The following is a 21,562-nucleotide window of genomic DNA, read 5'->3' on the forward strand; positions in this document are numbered from 1 at the left end:
AATAAAATCCTGGGCAGTTCTTACCACCTAAAAGTGTCCATTTAGCCATTTTACTATTGGGTATTTAACAATACAACGATCGAGATCAACTCATTGACCGAACGGCCTTGTATCGAATCAAATTGGGTCATCGTTATCCTGCTTTGCCTCCTTTGTTCCCTTCATTTGGGTCTGATTGTAACTCGTCAAATTGTCACATATCCAGCCATTCATTCTTAATGGATTCATATATTCATTCATTCCAATGGTTGCAGGTGTGCTGGTACTGATGCAAGATCAGACTTTGTGTTAAAGGCAAGGTAGGCAAAGCTGATGTGGACCAAAGTGCGACCAGGAAACAGATGTGGAGTGAAGGAATTTTATTTAACAAAGGTAAGGTGTTGAGTGGCTGGCGGGAGTGATGGTTATGACAGGTGGCTGAGGGCTTTGCTGGTTGGGGGTCCTGATGGCAAAACAGAAAACAGGCAACACTTCAAAAATCACATTTCTCAAAAAGTTCAAGAAATAGGCCTTGTCTACACCAGGGTTTTTAAAAACCGAGGATCCTGCCCTAATACATCGGGAAAAATAATTACGTCCACACCAGCACGTTTGTAGAAAAAAACCTTCCTCAGCCAACTGCATTGATAATACATTCATAACAATGCGCAAAAATGATTGTCCTTCATACCACCATCCTTCGCATGTGTTCTTCAATATGAAGCACTGCAAGAGTTTGTAAATAAATGGAAGGAAAAAAAGCACCTGTCTAATTTACTCTAACTGCAAACATTGGTCTCATGTGTGATGTGGATACAAAGTTTGTCGCAGTCATTGACGTTTCCACAGTTAAATCTTCGGTTATCAGTGTCCACATGATGGGCCACAAATGCAGAATTCGCACAGCTTCACTCCGGACGCAGTTTTCAAGAATCTTCGTTTAAATGGGCGTGTGCGTGTGGATGATAGGCCAAACCGTAAAAAAAGTTCTTTTTACCAAATATCCTGCAACGAGTAGACATGACTTGGCATGAGTCGACCAAAAGTACCCCTTATAACAGGCATATTCATCTGGCACCAGCTTGCTGCCCAGGCCGCTTGTTATAATTTTTCTCAATTGCTTTTGTACGTTTCTCAGATCAGAATTGAAATTCTCAAAACAGTTTGTGAGCTTCTCAAAACATGTTGCACAAGTAGCAAAACAACATGGATCACCTGCAAAAACCATTTTTTTGTGCAAAATTCTTAGTTTTTCCCTCAGAATTAAATTTCTGTGTCAATGAACATGTCAGTGCTGTCAAAATGACAAGTCCTTGTTTAATTGTGTGAAGACAAGACAAGACAAATTGCTTTGTGATGCTCTCAATATAATAGCTACTCTTGTGGAAGGCTCTGATGCTGCAGATGGTTTATGTAAGTTCTGGTGAAAATTGCAAGTTACACCTTTGTGTGTGGGAGATTGATTGCAAGGGACTGGACAAGAGTCAGAGTACACTTTTACTATTTTTACAATGTCTTGACATACCATGTCATTGCAATACAGAGAGCAAAAACAGCAATGAGTATCACAAAGAAAAATAAACATAAAAGCAAAATTAGAAATGTGAACATAAGACAATTGGCACAACTAAACTTCGAGTGTCGTCAGGATTTTTTCCCCAGTCTTTCTACAAATCTTGACCTTCCTCTCTGTTGGGTCACAAATTGTCAATCACAACAGATGTCCTCTCTTGCTATAGACCCCAATCACGTGACGTCACAACTCCTCCCCCCTGACTGGTGCCGCCATATTGTCCGTCAGCTCATCGTGTTTACATATTACCGCTACGTACATTCCTCCTATTACTGCATGTTTTTCTGCTTGTCTAAGGAATCACCGCCTAGTAAACGAACCCAAAAACCTTCCTGACAATCGTTAACATTGATTAATCAAAATGGTGAAGGCATTTGTGGCGGTTGGTTGCAGTAACAGAGAAGATAAACGGTCATTTTCATAGTTGCTGTGTGCCCATTGTTAAAAGGGCAAATCTCTAAAGCAGCACAGTTTGTTTTATCTCGGTCCATGATGTGTTTGTGTCGACAGCCGTTAGACAGCGGCGAAAACATCAATATGATGCCAACACGATCGCAGACATCATCAGACGGAGACTACGAAGCTCGTCGCCACGGTCGCGCAGCAAGAGGGTGAGCGCATTTAAGCACGGGTGAGCTCAGAGAAGGCTGCCGAGATATTTGCTTTGCTGATCGCCATTTGACATCTCGCACTATAGTCTCGCTACATTTGCTTGTTACGCCCCTGCATTGGGTTTTTTCTGTAAGTGTGCTGCACTCGTTTGTAACCTCTACCCTGTGCAGGTATTTGAGTGTTTTTATTTTGGCTTTTTGGCTTGCTGCCTATCGTCTACGTTAACCTTCGAGTTTGTAGTATTGAGCTTCGTCGACCTGCTGTCACGGACTCCTTTTGTTATTTCTACTATCCCGCGATCGCGTGTTATGTTTTTGTTTGCAATCATTAAACCCTTGTACATATCCCCCACTTGTTGTCCGCTTTGAGGTCCAACCTTGTTTCCGCATTTGTGGACGCTAACAGTTATAAATAATAATAATTGACCACAGCATCCAGTCTCTCTATTAGCCTCCTTTTTTCTGAAGGGGGGGGGGATTCCCTTATTTCTATTTCTGAAAGGTGGCAACCCTACTTTGGAAACAGTTCCCAAATTACTGCAGCATTTCTTTAAATAAAAGACAAAGTAAAGTTGACGTAGTGAACTGACCAGAGATTGCTGCACCGGTCCAGTGCCCTTCCTCTGGATAGCAGTCCTGCTCTTGCAGGCTCAAACTCGTTGTGTTCATTCACGTTTCATCTTCAAATTTTTTATCAGGTTCGAGGTATTGAAACTGGCAGATTTAACTCCACATCTCGAAACTTTCAGGCTGCAAATCTTACATGCAGCCATTGATTTTAATTGACGGGATTTCTATTTTGAAATATTTCCCGACCGCCGCCATATCGGTGCTGCCAAGCGGCCTTGTCATTTGTCAGGAGTGGCTATTGGCCCGTTCTCATTGGTCTGGAGCAGGCCAATAGCAATAGCTGCTTGGTGTTCACGTGTCATCACTAGAGGTGTGCAAAATTTCCGATTCTTAGATTATTCGCGATTCGGCCGTGGAAGATTCGAGAACGATTCACAAACATCCAAATTCCGATTATTGGAATATGCCAAGTAAAGCGGAAGTACACAACACTCAGCGCGCCGCGCGGTCTTCGGGACGGAATGGAGCGAGAGTAGCTAAACATCATGCTTCTCATTACCCGGCCCCTCGGGTAATGCCAATGCTCAACTCACGGCTCTAGCTCAACTCATGCAACGAGATAAAAAAACATACCTGACTGCTGCCGAAAAGCTACTACAAAGTACATCCATATAATGTTACGGTAGATATCATTTATATAGGACTAGATGCAATATAGATTTGGTAGTGTTAGCAGCACATCTACAAAAAGCTAGATGCGGGTGTTAGTAAACGGCCGCCATCTTAAAGCAGTACACTTCCCTGCAAGGCTGTTGTAGCGAACCTTCCAAGCAAACCTAATTAACTTTTTATCTAAAATACTCCTAAATCGGTAAAATATTGACTTGAATCTATCTTTAAAATAGTTTTAAAACTTTCACATGTCGAAAGTAGACAAAAGGGAAATTATGGAATAACGGGAGCAATTTTAACAAATTTAACGGTTGATTCACAACATTAAATTAATTGAATGTAGTTTAAAGCTGCTGATAAAGAATGGGGACTGGAGTTTTTAATGTTATTGTGTTTTTAATGTTATTTTTGTATATTTGTTTACTGCTATATGTTAACTTGATACTGAAATAGTAGTGTGGTTTAGCCTGAGAGTATTTTTGAACAATTTTGGAACTAATGTACAAAACATTAAAAAAAAAAAAAAAAAAAAAAAAAAAGGAGTGGGGTGCATCAATAATCGTTTTATAATCGAATCGGAGCCTCTGAATCGTAATCGAATCATTAGGTGCCCAAAGATTCCCAGCTCTAGTCATCACACAACACAGAGATAGAGTGTAGTGAGCGCCAGGAGAAAAAAAAAGGCTGCGGTCAAATGTTATAATAATGGACCGGTTAATGGTATCGGCGCCGTCTTTGTTGGTACTCGCCGATACCGATACCACCATTTCGGGCCAGATCGGCGCCCACTGCCGATACTAGTATCGGTAACGGTGCATCTTTAATTTTTACACAAGTGTTTTCCAGTCTGCCCGATCCTAGCTACCGGTAGTGGTATTGACGCAGGAGGGTCGCGTCTCGCGTCAAATAATAAAATCTGCCGTTCTTTTCGCGTGCGTCGTGTTGAGCCGCTTCTGGGACGCGTCTAATACATGGTCACACTGCGACTGGTGTGCATTGGCTGATTGACTTTAATGCCCGCGTTTCACTGCGTTCTCGTGGCGGCCACGTTGTCGTGCCGTTGACGTTTCTGGGTTATACTGTCCTACCGTGTTGGTCCTCATTATAGTAGAGAAGACGGAGTAAATATAATCTACACAAAGAAACTGTGACCCGATCAACTCACAGCCTCGAAAAGTAAGGGTTAGATTACGTCACAAAACTCGTTCGGTACGCCTCCGTTCTGAACCGAGCACCACGTACCGAAACGGTTCAATACAAATACATGTACCATTACACCCTTATTAAATAAGGGATTAAATGATTTTTTGTCATGTTACTTAAACATGAGTTATTGTCTTAAAATGCATTAACTAATGCATTAACTTAATGCCTTAACTCATGTTAATTAATATATTAATAAATGTTAGGTAAGGGATAAAATGAATTATTGTCATGTTACTTAAACATGAGTTATTTTCTAAAAATGCATTACCTAATGTTAATTAAGGACCCTTATTATAAAGTGATACCTTTTTCTTCACTGAAAACGAATTTAAGTAGTTTTTAGGAGGTGTGTTTTTGCAGTGTAGCTGGTCAGACACAGAGAATAGGAATCTTGAGTGTCTTTATTGTCTGAACAGTTTTAATGTGGGAGTTATATAGTGTCATACATTGTGGTTGTTGATTATGTTTTATTTATTAACTCACCCATGCCCCAATTAAACCTTACCCTGGCCAAAGCAGGACTCTCCTATGGTTAAAGCAGGACTCTCACATATAACATAGAACACATCTCATGAACAACGAGATCTTGGTCTTTTTCATTTTAAGTGGCCCAAATCAATTATACTGTATTAAAAGTAAACTAATAAAAATTGCTGCTGTAATTTCATTCTTTTAATAAGCTATGTACTTGCTATGATCCAACGTTATGAATAGGCGTGATACTGATGTGTGGCCTCCGTGTACACATCTAATGTTGCTCACCGTGGGCCGCAGTGTGCTCAGAGAGCTTGTGTCTGCCCAGACACATGAAAAATTAGAGGGAACATAGGCTAGGACCACCACACTTTGGCCAATATTTCAATCACATATAACATGTGACATTGTTTTCTCATTGAAATATACAGGAACTTGACATTGGCATGTACAGTAGCATACAGAAGGAGCAGTTTTATTCTGATGGATTCCCCAGTCCTATGTGAAGCCACTCTTTTGAACCAATCGCGATGGAGTGGTTTGTTATTTTTAGCTATATTTAATTGCATTATAGCTGTAGGATGATTATGTCTTTTGAGTGTTCATTGATTCTTCAAGGAAATAGAGGTGTATTGTCCTATTATGGCAAAATGACATATATTCATCGTGGTGTTGTCTTCTCAATAATTTTAGTATTTTAAAAATATTATCAAATAACTTCCATTTGAGCCTGTGTAAAGGTAAAATGCAGAGCTGCACTGTTCCTGTTGGCTGAATAGACATCACAAAAGATACAATTCCTAAACCTTTGTCAGTGAGATCTATAATCACTCCCATTATATATAATTGCCCTGCATTTTCATTATTTAATCCAAAAAATTGTGTGAGAGTGAAGCAAGAATTTTTGTAAATTTTTATTTAACATCTTTCTGTAAAATCAGTATATTGTAATTTCACAGTAAAAACACAAAGTGCATATTTGACTATTTATTCACAGACCAATTGATTCTTTCTGAGAATAAGACAATAAATCGTGAATACCTTAAAGATTTAATAGATGTTAATTATCCAACAATTTTAAATCTTGTTGAATTACATTTTAAGCTACAGCACATAAATGAGGTTCAAAGTTTAATCAAGCCAGACTTCTTGCATCCACATGATGTAATGGATCATTGTTGAAAACACTGTTTCTATAATGAGAGGTTGATTACCATCATTATTCAATCTAGCAGCCGCTGCTGACAGAGAGTGGGAGGAATAAAATATGCCATGCGAATCATGCGGTCTAAGGACACAAGGACTGCAATAAAGACCTTTGATTGAGACAATATTGATTTTTAATTGAAATAGGATATAAACAACAGCGCAATATTTTTTAAAGAACAAAATGCCAGTGAAAAGCTTGAAATGATTTTGACATTTTGCCATTGCTAAATTGCGACCTATTTGAAAATACCCTTATCTGGGATAATGTGAGGTCAATTGTAATCATATAATTTGGTTTCAGAAATACAGTGCTTTTCTCTGGTTAATTATTTAATGTCACCTTAAATTTATCTATGCTGCTCTGAATCACAAGTTCGTCCCAAAGGGCTTTGCAGGCACATTGATATTAACCATTTCATGGACATCAATTGCAATGAAACATTATATTCACAGCCAGCCAGTCTTCCCGGTTTTAATGAATTGGACATGTTTCGCCATCCATGGCATGCAATAAGGTCAATAATGGGCTATGAATAATAACATCTTTAGAGTGTTGCTTGAGGCCACAACCAGGGTGTATTTCTGTTTTTATTTATTTTAATTTCAATAATTTAGATTTTATTAACATATAAATTATTTAATATTTTGAAGGAGATAAAATCTTTTCTCGAAGGCACCGTCTAACTGTCTGCATTACTCTACCACACTTAACATAATCAATCAGGGAATAGTATTGGTTCTCGTATTTACTGTTTAACTGTTTGTGTTACTCTAACACACCCAATATAAACTAAATAGCACTTATACCATAGTTTAAGGAAAACAAGCAGAATATAGGGCATAAGAGATAAACAACGGCTTCTTCTCACGGAAGCCCAACGTGTGCGTCATGCAACTAACTGAGCATAATTGACGCTGACAAGCCCATGTCTGCCCCACCAACTCTCACAATCAGTTCTCCCAGACAGTCCAGAACAAATAGTGGGATGCCCTGTCCCAACACAAGGAACACCGGAGAACACCCGACATCCAACTGATAACACGACTGATAAGACTCCAAGAGCTCCTTTGACGCTGAGGTGGCAAAATCCACAACCCCCATTGCTCTGACAACAGTAACTCCCGAATCCTCCTGTCCAATCCACAAACAGACAATAATCCAAAAACACACCCTTCTTCCTGCCCACAGCCCCCACCACGTGAGAGCCTTCAAAAGACTGAATGTTTAACTAAGTGTTGTTATTTTTCTCGGAAACCTTTTGTTGACGTGTGATATGGAGACATGATTACTGTCGATCTGAATAAATTGTCAACTTGTTTTCAGTGAGCCTTCTATAAACCTTTCCAAATGGAGTCAGTACAAAAGGGTTAAGACTAAGGTGAATGCGCAGAGTTTGGCCATCTGGCCGGATTGTGGGAGTCTCGCCAGCCTGGGTCATTGGAGCTGCGCCAGCCCGGGTCCAACGGTTCGGCTGGCGCGATTCTGGTAGTATGGCTAGAAGGTTAGATTCCCTCAAAATACAATAATGAACCTTAATTTGTAGAAATAATAATAATAAAGGCTAATGTTTTTTAATGACCAAAAATAGTCACTTGCTCTACAAAGGGTTCAAAGATTTAAGTGTCAACTTTTCAATAGCTGTCAACTACCAACCACTGTCCCTAAAAGGTTAATTAGATAGATAAATAACAACATCCCACAACACATAAAAATAATATACTGTATAGACAAGTTTCCCGAGCAAAACATGGGTGGCTTCATCTCGGAAAATTTCTGCTTTTAATTTCCGGTTTCGACAGAGCAACATGAATTGCGGTTGAAGTAAGCAGTGTGTTGACAAAGATAAAACTGCTAAATCAAACCAGAGGAACCCACGGAATCTCCAAAACTAGATTCAGCACAACTAGATGAGACTCTGATACTTTCTGTGCTGTGTGTGAACTCCTGGAAGCGCCTATATATATGGTTGGATGTGAAATGTTGAACAGAGCCCAGCTTCAAAGCGCCAGTGTATATCTACCTTGCCATACGCCTTAAATTGAAACCAGCTGCAGACAATAAGTTAAGGATGTGCTTTTAACGAAAGGGTACACTTAAAAGATTGTATATTTGTTGTTATCACTTCGTTGAACATTCGTGGACAAAATTATACCAACCTTTCAGCCTGTGTTCACGTGATTTGTAGATTGATACGCCGGCCATTTGAAGGACCAAAATGAGGTAAAATTACAAATACTATTACAGTTGCTGAATGCAGAAGGGCTGACACGGATTTCGTTGTTACAAGGAAATACTACACGGTATGTACATAAAAAAAAAATAGTGTGTCATTCTTTTTTATTGCAGATATTGATTGTAATAAAACATTTGGACTACATGATTCCATTTCATGTTTTTTTTTTTTTTTTTTAACGATTGGTGCATGTGCAAAACAGGTCAATAAATCACAATTTATAAAATTATTAGCGTAGTCTCGATATATGTCCAACAGCGTACGGTAAGTGTTGTTGTGAGGCACATCGACTTGTCTTCCCTTGCCTAACAGCGTTTTCTACAAGTAAACAAACGTACAAAAAACTTGTAACACTTGCATTTATGCGTTGACATAATTGTGCCATCCTACACGTACTGATTAGCAACAGGCTAGCAGCAGATAGCCTGTGTTGCAGCTACAGTAGTTGTAGTAAATAATATTAAAGATAATCATAATTATAATCATCATCGTAATAACAATATCAAAGGCAACAAGTCGTTTCAAGATTTTAGCTTTAGTATTTTTTGAGCACTGGACACATGAAAATGCAGGGATATGAGAAACATACCTTCCATAACACAGCGGCAACATGGCTACAAAAACACCCAGTCTTTGTGGTGGCACAAGCTTGGTTCCACATCTGCCTACATGAACATGGTGTCCTCCTCTGTCATGATGATGGCAGATGGATGCGGTATTTCCAAATTGTCTTTTTACGCGATTTTGATGAATAATACTAATCCAGCTCCACTGTTGTTTTGAATGGAGAAAATGTAAAACGGAAGTCGCAAGCAGAAAGTACCTCAGAAACTTGTCTATAAAATATACACAAGCATTTTGGTTGTTGTTGTTGTTGTTGTTTCTGTTTTTTTGTTTTTTATCTTTGTTTGTTTTGTTTTTGCTCCGTCCGTCCATTATTGATTTTTTAATGGTATCTCGATAAGATGCATATGTTTTTATTCATTATTAATTCTTACTACCTCATGTGAAAACCTAATGTTGCAGACATTACTCTATAACTTTCCCGAGCACTTCACCAGGAATCTTTTGGCCTCCATTTCTTCAGCAAGAACATTGCTTTGATTCAGATTGCTTTGAATTTACATTGTGGCTTGTTCTTTTGAAAACCCACTTGTTCTTTTATGTATTCTTTAGATGTGTATTTTTTTCCCCCACAAAACCTCTATTAATCACGCTTCAATTCCAACACTTCAAACACTTTTAACATAAGACGCCCAATGCCACCTTAAAAAACAATTCTGCTGTGAGCAGTGCTGACAGTCTTTTCACATTCCATAACTTCACTTTCCAGTGGCCACTTAAACTTTAAGAACACTTTTAGTTTTCATGTATCACCTGTTACTTTGCAGCAATCTCTTTCCTTAGCCTTGACTTCCAGAGGCAATGTGATTGTTATACCATTTCTTTAGTTTTGTTATTAGGGTGTCACACCACCTCACAACTGAACTGGACAGATGGAACTTGAAAAGTTTCCTGGGATGTGAGTCTGGCATTATTCAATACACTGTAGTGGATGTTTGCCAAGGGTGGACAACAGAAACAAAATGATGGGCAGTCACTGTCCCAGACTGCAAGTTAAGAAAGTGAGGGGAAAACAAATGTTGAAAAATTTTTTGTTTTTTGTGGGTAACTTAATCATTCAGGTACCTAAATCCTTTTTATATTTCCCTGCCTGCATCACCAAACGCTGCTAACTGGCCGGGGTTTGTTATAGGATATGTTTGCAAGAAGGCTCTATCTTGTGCTAAAAGAGACAGCTGCCGTGACTGACCTACTTCAGTGAGTCATTGAGTGCTCCAGCACACTGGCTATTGTGCAACTGCTTCAGGTGACTTGAGGCAAAAAATAATAATAATATTACTAGTACTAGTCCTTCTAAAGAAATTAGCATATTGTTATAAAGTTCATTATTTTCTGTAATGTACTGATAAACATTAGACTTTCATATATTTTAGATTCATTACACACAACTGAAGTAGTTCAAGCCTTTTATTGTTTTAATATTGATAAGTTTGGCAGAAAAGTCAAGAAAAACCAAAAATCCCTATCTCAAAAAATTAGCATATCATGAAAAGGTACTCTAAAGAAGCTACTAACGTAATCATCTGAATCAGTTAACTCAAAACCCCTGCGAAAGATTCCTGAGGCTTTTATAAACTCCCAGCCTGGTTCATTACTCAAAACCACAATCATTGGCAAGACTGCCGACCTGACTGCTGTCCAGAAGGCCATCATTGACACCCTTAAGCAAGAGGCTAAGACACAGAAAGAAATTTCTGAGGGAATAGGCTGTTCCCAGAGTGCTGTATTAAGGCACCTCAGTGGGAAGTCTGTGGGAAGGAAAAAGTGTGGCAGGACACGCTGCACAACCAGAAGAGGTGACCGCACGCTGAGAAAGATTGTAGAGAAGGGCCGATTCCATACGTTGGGTGACCTGCAGAAACAGTGGATTGAGTCTGGAGTAGGAACATCCAGAGCCACCGTGCAAAGGCGTGTGTTGGAAATGGGCTACAGGTGCCTCATTCCCCAGGTCAAGCCACTTTTGAACCTGAAACAGCGGCAGAAGAGCCTGACCTGGGCTACAGAGAAGCAGCACTGGACTGTTGCTCAGTGGTCCAAAGTACTGTTTTCAGATGAAAGCAAATTTTGCATGTCATTCGGAAATCAAGGTGCCAGAGTTTGGAGGAAGACTGGGGAGAAGCAAATGCCAAAATGCCTGAAGTCCAATGTCAAGTACCCACAGTCAGTGATGGTCTGGGGTGCCATGTCAGCTGCTGGTGTTGGTCTACTGTGTTTTATCAAGGGCAGGGTCAATGCGGCTAGCTATCAGGAGATTTTGGAGCACTTCATGCTTCCATCTGCTGAAAAGCTTTATGGAGAAGAAGATTTCATTTTTCAGCAGGAACTGGCACCTGCTCACAGTGCCAAAACCACTGGTAAATGGTTTACTGACCATGGCATTACTGTGCTCAATTGGCCTGCCAACTCTCCTGACCTGAACCCCATAGAGAATCTGTGGGATATTGTGAAGAGGAAGTTGAGACACACCAGACCCAACACTGTGGATGAGCTTAAGGCCGCTATCGAAGCATGTTAGGCCTCCATAACACCTCAGCAGTGCCTCAGGTTGATTGCCTCCATGGCACGCCGCATTGAAGCAGTCTTTTCTGCAAAAGGATTCCTGACCAAATATTGAGTGCATTGCTGATATAATTAGTTAAAGGTTGACTTTTTTTGTATTAAAAAACACTTTTTTGTATTGGTCGGATGAAATATGCTAATTTTTGAGATAGGGATTTTTGGTTTTCTTGACTTTTTTGCCAAAATCATCAATATTAAAACAATAAAAGGCTTGAACTACTTCAGTTGTGTGTAATGAATATAAAATATATGAAAGTCTAATGTTTATTAGTACATTACAGAAAATAATAAACTTGATCACAATATGCTATTTTTTTTTAGAAGGACTAGTATATACAGTAAGGAGCAGAAGTATTTGCACCCCTTGTGATGTTGCAAGTTCACAAACTTAGAAAATTGGTAGAGGTCTGAAATTTCAATCACAGATGCATTTCCACTTATAGAGACATAATCTAAAAAAATCTGGAATTTACATTTTATGATTTATCAATAATTTATTTGTAATTTTCTGGGGTTCGTAAGTTCCCAGTAATCATAAGCAATAATTATGACACTCAAAGAGTTGTCAGTCTACCTTAAAAAAAAAAAAAAAGTCCACCTTTACCCTATGAGTAACCACCCACTCATCACCCGTTTGAGCTCTTTATTGTCACCTGTGCATCCCACAGTTAGTCATTATCCAACTGCTACCATGGGCAAGACCAGAGATCTTTTGAAAGACACCAGAGAAAAAAAAATGTTGAGTTCCTCAAAGCTGGAAAAGGCAGTGGGACAATTGGAAAGCAGCTTAGTGAGAATAAATCGACAGTTGCAGCAATTGTTGGAAATGGAAAAGGCTAAACATGACTGATAATCTAACTCGGACTGGGGCTCCATGTAAAATCTCTCCTCATGGGGCATCACTCATGTTGAGAAAAGTGAGCACTTAGCCTAGAACTACACGGCAGGACCTGGTCAATGACCTGAACAGAGCTGGGCGCACAGTTTCAAAGGCTACTGTCAGTAGAACACTATGGTGCAATGGTTTAAAATCATGCTTTGCTCAGAAGGTTCCCCTGTTAAAGCCAGTACATGTGAAGGCCCGTCTGAAGTTTGCCAGGGACTGACTATCTGAATGATGCAGAGGGGTCATGGGAGAAAGAGTTTAAAAAGTCACACAATGTTATTTCTGGGTTTTTGTAGTTTATGTCTCTATGAGTGGAAATGCATCTATGATTGAAATTTCAGACCTCTACCTATTTTCTAAGTGGGTGACGTTGCAAAATCACAAGGGGTGCACATACTTCTGCTGTACACTGTATAATTCATATTCACTATCCTAGTGCAAGAGCTGCCGTCCCAACACACTACCACATTGCCGTTATGTACAGACAAGATGATAACAGAAGCGAACCTTTGATCATTTTAAAGAAAATTTGTTTTATTTTATCAGATTGAAATCATACACCTGTAAAAAAAAAAAAAAAATTACCTTAATCCCTTAAGCATTTGAAAAGCTTTCATGTCATTTAATCCAGCCACACATGCCTTCGTGTTAAGTGACTGCACTCCAATGTGCTGAATTTGCATTAACCTTCTTACCTAATACAGCTGCAAATGAAAGCTTTTTTGTTTTGTAGGCCAAAGGCACTATTTGAATGACTCCATGTGCAGCAGGTCAACTATTCAATGATTACGTTTTATACTGTAGATGCACATTGAATGGCTACTGTTGAGTTGTCCTATAGCAGTGGTTCTTAACCTTGCCAAAGGCACCGAACCCCAAAAGTTTCACATGTGGATTCACCAAACCCTTCGGAATTAGATAAAGCTTTTTTTTTTTTTTTTTTCAAATTCAAAACCGATTTATCTAGCTAGCAAGATAATAATTTAGCAAATCCCTGTTCAAAATTCTTCAAAATTAAAAACAGGTCAAAATTTGAGACCCTGCTGCCCATTGGTCTATTGTATTCCCTCATACCAACTGCGAGTCAACCTTCCACTGAGCAAACCAGTTCCTTCTCCCATCAGATCGAGGACTAGCAGTTAAAAGAAATGGATTAATGGTTCCCCCTTTATCAACCCAACCTCAAAACTCACCTGTTCACTCACCTGTCCATAATAATCTTTAATTTCTTTGTGTTTTAGTTTTCTGCTACTTATTTCTATTATTTTTAATTTACATCTCTTTAGTATTTTAAATTTTCCCCAAACGTTATTTACTTTATTATTTTTACTGTTTTCAATCTTTAGTTTGTTTAAATATTTTTTTAAATGGTTGTATGGCGACCTTGAGTGCCAGAAAGGCGCCTTCAAATAAAATGTATTATTATTTTTATTATTATTATTATTAAGCCTGTAAATTGGGAGCAAACCATTCCAAAACCTGGTCTAAAAAGCCACTTTGCCTAGATTTAATAAGCGTAGGGCTCTGCGTTTCATTACCTACGCCAAACACCTTAGACTTATTCATCGAACCCCTGGGGTTCGATCGAACCCACGTTAAGAACTGCTGTCCTATAGCAACTCACTCTTGATTTTGGCACTACCAAATTCCACTTTTTAAAAACTGATTATTGACATTTGTGAGTAATGTCCCATTAGATCTCAAGCTATAAGAATAAATGATTTCTCCCTTTCAACATCAGGACTCACCCTTAATGCCACATTTTATTCTAGATCAGACTGATGTTTGGTTTAAGCTCAGGACAGTTCAGTTCCTGTGCACACAGGAGATCGGTTAGTTATATTTAGCTGAGGATATATTATGACATATCAAGCTACCGGAACATATCTCAGCTAAATTTGCAAGTTTGGCTCTGGGCTGGGCTGGCCATTTCAGTTTGCCAAAATGTGTGACGCTAAACAAATAGCAAAAGAGGAATCAGTTTTCTTTGACTGCGTGGGAAGTGTAAGGAGGGTAAAAGGATCTCTTGACATGAACAAAGGCAACATGAATGGAGGAGAAGATCACTTGAATTTTATTGTAATTAATTAATTATGACATTGATTGACAAAACACACACACACCCCTATATAACAGACACACGTAGGGTTGCCAACTACCTGATATAAAAATAAGGGACACTTCACTGGTAGAGCCCGATAACAGTCACTCTTTAATCATTTTGAATGTGAAAAGTGTTGTTTTTTTTTAAATTTATTTATTTTTATAAAATGTTACAATGTAATGACAATTTAACTCAAAACTGAATTCATTAGGTACATATTTTAGTGATATGAGCATATGAAAAAATGATTATCGGCAAAGTATTTTTAGTACAAAAAATACTAGAATTAACATCTGTCATGCTAAATTTAATCTGTCACGCTAAATTTAAAAGTATAATTTAACCCTTCAGGTCCTGAGCCTTTTTTGTTTGTGTTTTTTGTCTTTTTTCCCCCCAAATCCTTTTTTTAAATGTGCAAACGTTACAAAAAAAAAAAAAAAAAATGTTTTGCCCAGAGTTTAACAATTTAGGTGCGTTCAAAGTCCCATCAGCAATAACAGTTTCACAAATGATCACTCCAAATATAATGTGGAAATGCAAATGAAATTGACAGAACACAAAAATATAATACAATTATTGAAAATAAAGTACACAGAGAAGAACAAGAAAACAAAATGATCATCATTTTGAACATGCTTTTTAGTCATGCTTCACTCAAACCTCTTATCTCTCACACTCTTGTGTTGTCTTCCGTTTTTCTTGTGGCAAGCGACTACCTCCTCGACCAATGAGATGAGCGGATTTATCATTTTCTGTAAGTTTATTGGTCAGAAAGCAGGAGAGGAGGGGGAATGCGTTCCCCTACATATTCTTTAAAAGGAACCTCAGACTTAAAGGACTTGTAGGCTCTAATAAGCCACAACTGTTCTCTTTTACGAAAATATGTTATTCGAAACACATAAAATATTGCCATCGATTTAAAAGTCTATAATATTTAGTACATGTTTTGAACTACGGAGGGTGCCAGGTTTTATGCACGCAATGGACGCTCGGGGTGCTGACGTAGTTTGTCACTGTCACTAGACGAACACTACCGGTGTTCTGCAATTCCTTCCAACGCAGCGAGACGTCCTACACGATGCCCAGTGCAGTGCGCTTGCGCACGCATGCGCACATCGGTTAAAAGCAGCAAGTACTTACTATTTGTGTTTTTATTGAGTCTTTTATTACTTTTTCATTGCCTCAAAATACGTTTTGCATGTTTCCCTCTCATACTTTTAAGCATTGTATTTTCTTGTGGTAGCTTTAAAGCAGTTTGTTGATCTGTTGACCACATGAGTCACGTAGCGTATTTAAACCACCCTTATTTGGTATTACTACGTTTAAGTATTTTCTTAAGGCATCTTTAATATGTTCTGTCTGTAAGGATCTAAACAAAACAAGCTGAAAGCGCACGGTGGAACTTTGGGTGTCAAATTCGCCTCTTGTAGCACATATCGCCGGTGTAACACAATATCGTCTTTCCTGTTCATTCTGCTTTTGCTGCTCGTTTTGTGAAATATCGACAGTGCTATCATGCTCATTAATGTTCCTCTTGGGTTCAGATTGAAAGGGTTGAACAGATGACATGTTTATGTCGCTAGAGTCATACTCTTGAAGCCCGGCAGCGTAACCCAGTGGCGTCACCGCCATGCGACGTCAACAACAATGGCGACCTACTAGTTATACTAATTTTACAAAGTGTATAAGAACGAAAACACCAGGAGAGGTTTTAATATCAAATTATTTTAACTCATAATAATGTTATCTTTTAAGAAATACAAGTCTTTTTATCCGTGGATCCCTTTAAAAGCACCATACCAGCACTGGTTCGTTCTACAAGTAAAACATTATTTTCGATTTTCCTGATAATGCGGGACAAAGCACGTCCCTTATAAGCTCAATACGGAACACGTACTTTTGCTTCTGAATACGGGATCATTCCACTTTTCAAGGGATGTTTGGCAACCATACACACACGCACACCCACTCATTTATATTTACAGATATACAGTATATATACTGTTTATATACAGTAAATATATGCCGTATGTAAACTACCTTATCGTCATAATTGAATGCTATCAACATTTTAAACAAAAGGTGAAGTGCTTTCCTTTTTAATCATAGTACAGTCTCACAAAACATCTTATAGTGCATGCACATATATAAATTTATTATGCAATCAAAAAATGTGTTTTTAATTGATAAGCATGATATTCTGGATAATATACTCCAAGCAGGCAATGTCTTAATAATATTTGGCCACGGCAAAATATGTAAAACATGGATTTGTGGACTCTTGCATTAATTTGCAAGCTTTGTTGCTCAGCTTCAAAGTATTACTAATGTTTATAAACAGGTAGTGTAATTAATTCGACAACATAAAACTTTTACTCAGAGAAACCTACAGGTCAGGTTTGAGAGATTCAGAGCTAATAAAACTAAACAGTAATTTAATACCATCAGTTCTTTTTAACCTTTGCTGAGGTCATCCCACAATCACCAGTTTGGCATGTCCTGTTCGAGTATCTCGAAAAGTCCCTCTTCATTATTCACTCAGACCATATGATTTATCTGGAGCACAAACAGAAAGAAAAACATTGCCTTATTCTGGAAAAATATATATATCTTTACAGGCATTGCACGTCAGTAAAGTAAAATTCTTACAGTGGTGAAATGCACAATACAGATGATAGCGATGACGAGTAGGCCAATGAAAATGGAAGCAATGGCGACATAGAGAGCATTCTTGCCCAATCGCCTTGAGCCATCATAGTCACCATTATAATAGCTGTTCCTAGACTGAGAACAAGAAAGAAAAAAAATGGTTAAAACATTTCTGCGTTCTATTTAAAATTAATAATAAACTATGATTACTGACCCATGCAGTGAAAGTGTGAATTTGAGTGTGAATGGTTGTCCATCTCTGTATGCGCCCTGCGACTCATTGGCAATGAGTTCATGATGTAATCCGCCTTTTGCCCGAAGTCAGTTAGGATTGGCTCCATCCACCTGCAAACCTGGCAAGATGTTTGTGCTGGTATGTGTGTTTGTGTGTGTGTGTGTGTGTGTGTGTGTGTGTGTGTGTGTGTGTGTGTGTGTGTGTGTGTGTGTGTGTGTGTGTGTGTGTGTGTGTATACAGTATCACGACGGTTGCGGGGGTACTGGATTCTATCCCAGCTAACTTAGGGCAGTAGGCGGGGTACACCCTGAATCGGTTGCTATAAAACCACTCACGCACACAATCACACCAAGGACAAAATTGGAGTGGTCAATCAGTCTACCACGCATGTTTTTGGGATGTGGGATGTGCCCAGAGAAAACCCATGAAGGCAAACTCTTTACTAGAAGGCCGGAGCCTGTGACTGAACTGATCTCAAAACTGTTAGGCAGGCGTGCTAACCACTCTTACACCATCCCTATACATGCTTGGACCGCGTGAGCCAAATTCTAACGGGTTTCACAAAAAGCAATATTCAAGCAATTACACAGGTGGAAATTATTTTTAGAGAACTCACGTCAAAGAAAACAGAACAATAGTCTCTGAAGTAATGGTGAATATCATTTGCATAGTATAAACCAATCAAAATCGGTCATTGCATTGGGCGGTTGTTTTTAGGTTTTTTTTTTAATAAGCATTTTGTAGATGTAATAATAATCAAATATTATCGTTTAATTAATATTTTGTTGCACAAAGTTTAAAGGGAGTGGCTGACTTAAAGACTTGTAGCCTCTAATAAGCCACAATTGTTCTCTTTTACTGAAATACTGTATGTTACTACATGTTTTGACCTTCGGAGGGCGCCATGTTTTACGCGCGCAATGCAGGCTGGGGGTGATGACGTGGTTGGTCTGGACTGGGAGAATAGCTGTGCTAGCTAGCAAGCAAAGCTAGTATGACAACTGGCATGATTTTGTCACATTCTGCTGCTGGTCAGATTGTTTTGTTACATAGATGTGGGATGAGTTCCCAACGTTCCATCTGTATCTAATTCCAGCTCCTCAGCAGTGTCTCTAAACCGATCCTAGGCAGCTTGCCGAGATATTGACTTGCTGCCATTTGACAGTTTGTATATTCCTTCGTTGCTAGTTACATCATTGCCTTGGTTTTTTTTTCGTTCGTCTGCCTTTCACCGCGGTTTTCCCTCGTTTTTTTTTTTTTTTAATTGATCCAGACCTACTGTCATGGACCCTTTTTGTGTCTCCCTTTTCGCGATTGTGTGTTTTTTCAATGAGTGTTTGTTCAATAAACCCTTTTACGCAATCCCTATATTATTGTTTTCTGAAGTGAGCCCCGTTTTCTAATTCCGTAGTCAAGCCAGCCGCACTTTCTTTTAGGTTGCGTTTCCCTTTCAGGTTTTACCGCACAGACAGACAACACATGTGGGTTTTATATAAACGAAAACATTAAGAGGGATTTGAATATCAAACTATTATAATTCATACCAGCATTTATCTTTTAAGAAATACATGTCTTTCCGTCTATGGAAAGCCCCCGTAATTAGTAGCTGATCTAATTTCTGTTGAAGAAGGACCAAGTTTCAATTGGGGTGTGAAGAGGACAACGTAAAAAGAGTAGATTGCACAACCTTCAAAGAAACGTAATAGACCACGATCCAATATAAGGTTTTTCTATAAGTTTAGACATACATACATTAATGATGTGAAAAGCTTGCCTGGCTCTGCCAGACTATTCTCCCTGTATTTTTCAAACACTGAGAGTATAGTCTGGGAACCAGCCCATTAACGGCCTCTCGAGCAGGTACAAAATCAATCGACAAATCAGATTCTTTTATTTGCGTGACGTGTTCTTAACGAGCAACGTCACTCTTGCGCGTCGAAAGTCGTCTCCACAACAACACAGATGGTGAACGGGAGAGGCGAGAATATGTTCCAATCCACGGTAAAATCAGTTTTAAATTACCAAAAACACATTGACGCGAGTCAATGACAACAGTCTGTCTCGCGCTAGCCATGTTGAATAAACTCCGCTTTCTTCGTATGTTTACTTCCGCGCGCAAGACCTTCGTCCTTCCCTCGTCATTGTACTAACGTCACGTCTGCCTGTCGCTGATTGGTCCACTCCGCTGTCTGTTTGCTGTGGCTTGCGCCGCCCTGGAAATTGTATCCGCGTGAATGGTGGCCAGACTCAATAGCTGGAACAGCGGTGAGTCTGGTGTACCAGGCAAGTGAAAAGCTTCATTTGTCTGTAGAGTTAATCAATGTTTTAAAATGGCAAAGTTAAATTTACAGTAATTTATTTTTCCTTGGGTTTTTTTTTTCGGGGCTGAAATTACCGGTAAATAGCTACCTGGAGATTATTTTGTCCATAAAAGTTCAGATTTACCATGAATAAACTCAGCCATGTTGCACTACAAACAATCCATTAAAACAAATATTACACCATAATTTCCAAGCTCTCACAGATTAATAAATAAAATTAGATAGCTATTAACTATATATTCTCTATTTGTTTAAGAATATATACAATACTAGTCCAATTAAAAGCTAAAAAAGAACATGTTGTAATGGTAATGAAATACATTTTAACCATACGTACCATGACAGAGTAGACCAAAGCAACAATGTTGACAGGATAAGCAGGACAAAAACAGGTAAACATAGTTAGAATAAGGTAACTTTGAAGTGGCGGTTCCTTTTCCTCTGTTGAAATGTCGTCACAAAAGTTACTGTCATTCAGTGACTCGGTCACATGCTGGTTAAGTACTCCCGAGGCCATTTTACCAAACACCATTCAATAAATCACAGGAAGAAAACTTGCAAATCTGCATATCCAAGTCTTGTGTTGATGACTCCAGCCCTCTTGTAACATGACGTTTGGAGAGAGGGAGTGAGGTGGGGTAAGGATCTTGAACTCTTGGCATTTGGCCTCCAACCAGTACAGTTCCAACAGTTGACTGAATCAGCAGCACCTCACACAGAGCGCCAGTAAAATCATTTCCGCTCTTACTATAACTTGGTCTGTTCTTCTGCATATTGCACCAATTACACATAATTAAAAGGGTGTTTGTAGTTTAGGGTTGTAATGGTTGCATCAAGTTAAATTTCAGACTTTTAAGACCAATTAGAACAAAATGTACCGTAATTTACTGACTATAAGGCGCACCTGACAATAAGCTGCCACCCACCAAATTTGAAACGAAAAACATAGGCGGAGTTTTGACTTTTGGGGTAGGGGGCGTACAACATGTTGATGACCCCAAAACGTAGTGTCAGCAATAAAATTAACTTACAAGAATATTTTAAAAAATGAGTTGAAAATGAGTGTTTTTTGTTTTCCATCATTCTTGAGGGGAATTCTAAATCAGGCTGCTTAGGACAGCTATACTTTTAGCCAAGATCGTCATCCAATGAATATGGCACGCCAGCCGGTGTCATGCCAATGTAGTTACCACCGTCAAAAATTGTATTCCCTGGGCGGAGCCACTGCACTGCACTGATTTGCTTGATTTCCGTGTTTTGGTGATGTAGTTATCTACGAGGTTTTACAACATGGCCCATCAATCAAAAAAAAATTCTGTCGTATAACGTAACATACGTACTGAACGTAAAAAAAGGCAATGTTTTACTGTTTTACTCGTAGGATGATCTATATCTGTTATTACCGTAATTCAAGTCCTGTATGGAGTTTCTTCAGTTTAATAAACGTCGATGTCCAAAATATATAACTTTGGTTCTTTTCTGGCTTCAATTAATTGTTTAAGTCTAACTAATGTGTGTGCGTGTACGCTCCCACGACCAGGGGATACAATTTTTTACAGGGGTAACTACATTGGCAAGACACCTAGTGGTGGCTCTGTTGTACAATCAGCGTCTTTACTGGGGCTAATTGAAACTCTGCTCACCATTTTGGCATTC

General features: G+C 38.9%; 1 protein-coding gene across 1 annotated transcript; it reads right to left on the minus strand.

Annotated features, from left to right (window-relative positions):
- Nucleotides 1–14,916: 14,916 nt before the first annotated feature.
- On the minus strand, nucleotides 14,917–20,505 carry LOC130921492 (transmembrane protein 233-like). The gene is made up of 3 exons (XM_057845469.1): nucleotides 20,244–20,505; nucleotides 17,351–17,485; nucleotides 14,917–17,257 (listed from the first exon to the last, which is right to left on the minus strand). The coding sequence occupies exons 1-3, from the start codon at nucleotides 20,436–20,438 to the stop codon at nucleotides 17,240–17,242; spliced, it is 348 nt and encodes a 115-aa protein (XP_057701452.1). The 5' UTR covers nucleotides 20,439–20,505; the 3' UTR covers nucleotides 14,917–17,239.
- Nucleotides 20,506–21,562: the final 1,057 nt, after the last annotated feature.

This window comes from Corythoichthys intestinalis, chromosome 9, assembly GCF_030265065.1.
Source record: "Corythoichthys intestinalis isolate RoL2023-P3 chromosome 9, ASM3026506v1, whole genome shotgun sequence".
NCBI lineage: Eukaryota > Metazoa > Chordata > Actinopteri > Syngnathiformes > Syngnathidae > Corythoichthys > Corythoichthys intestinalis.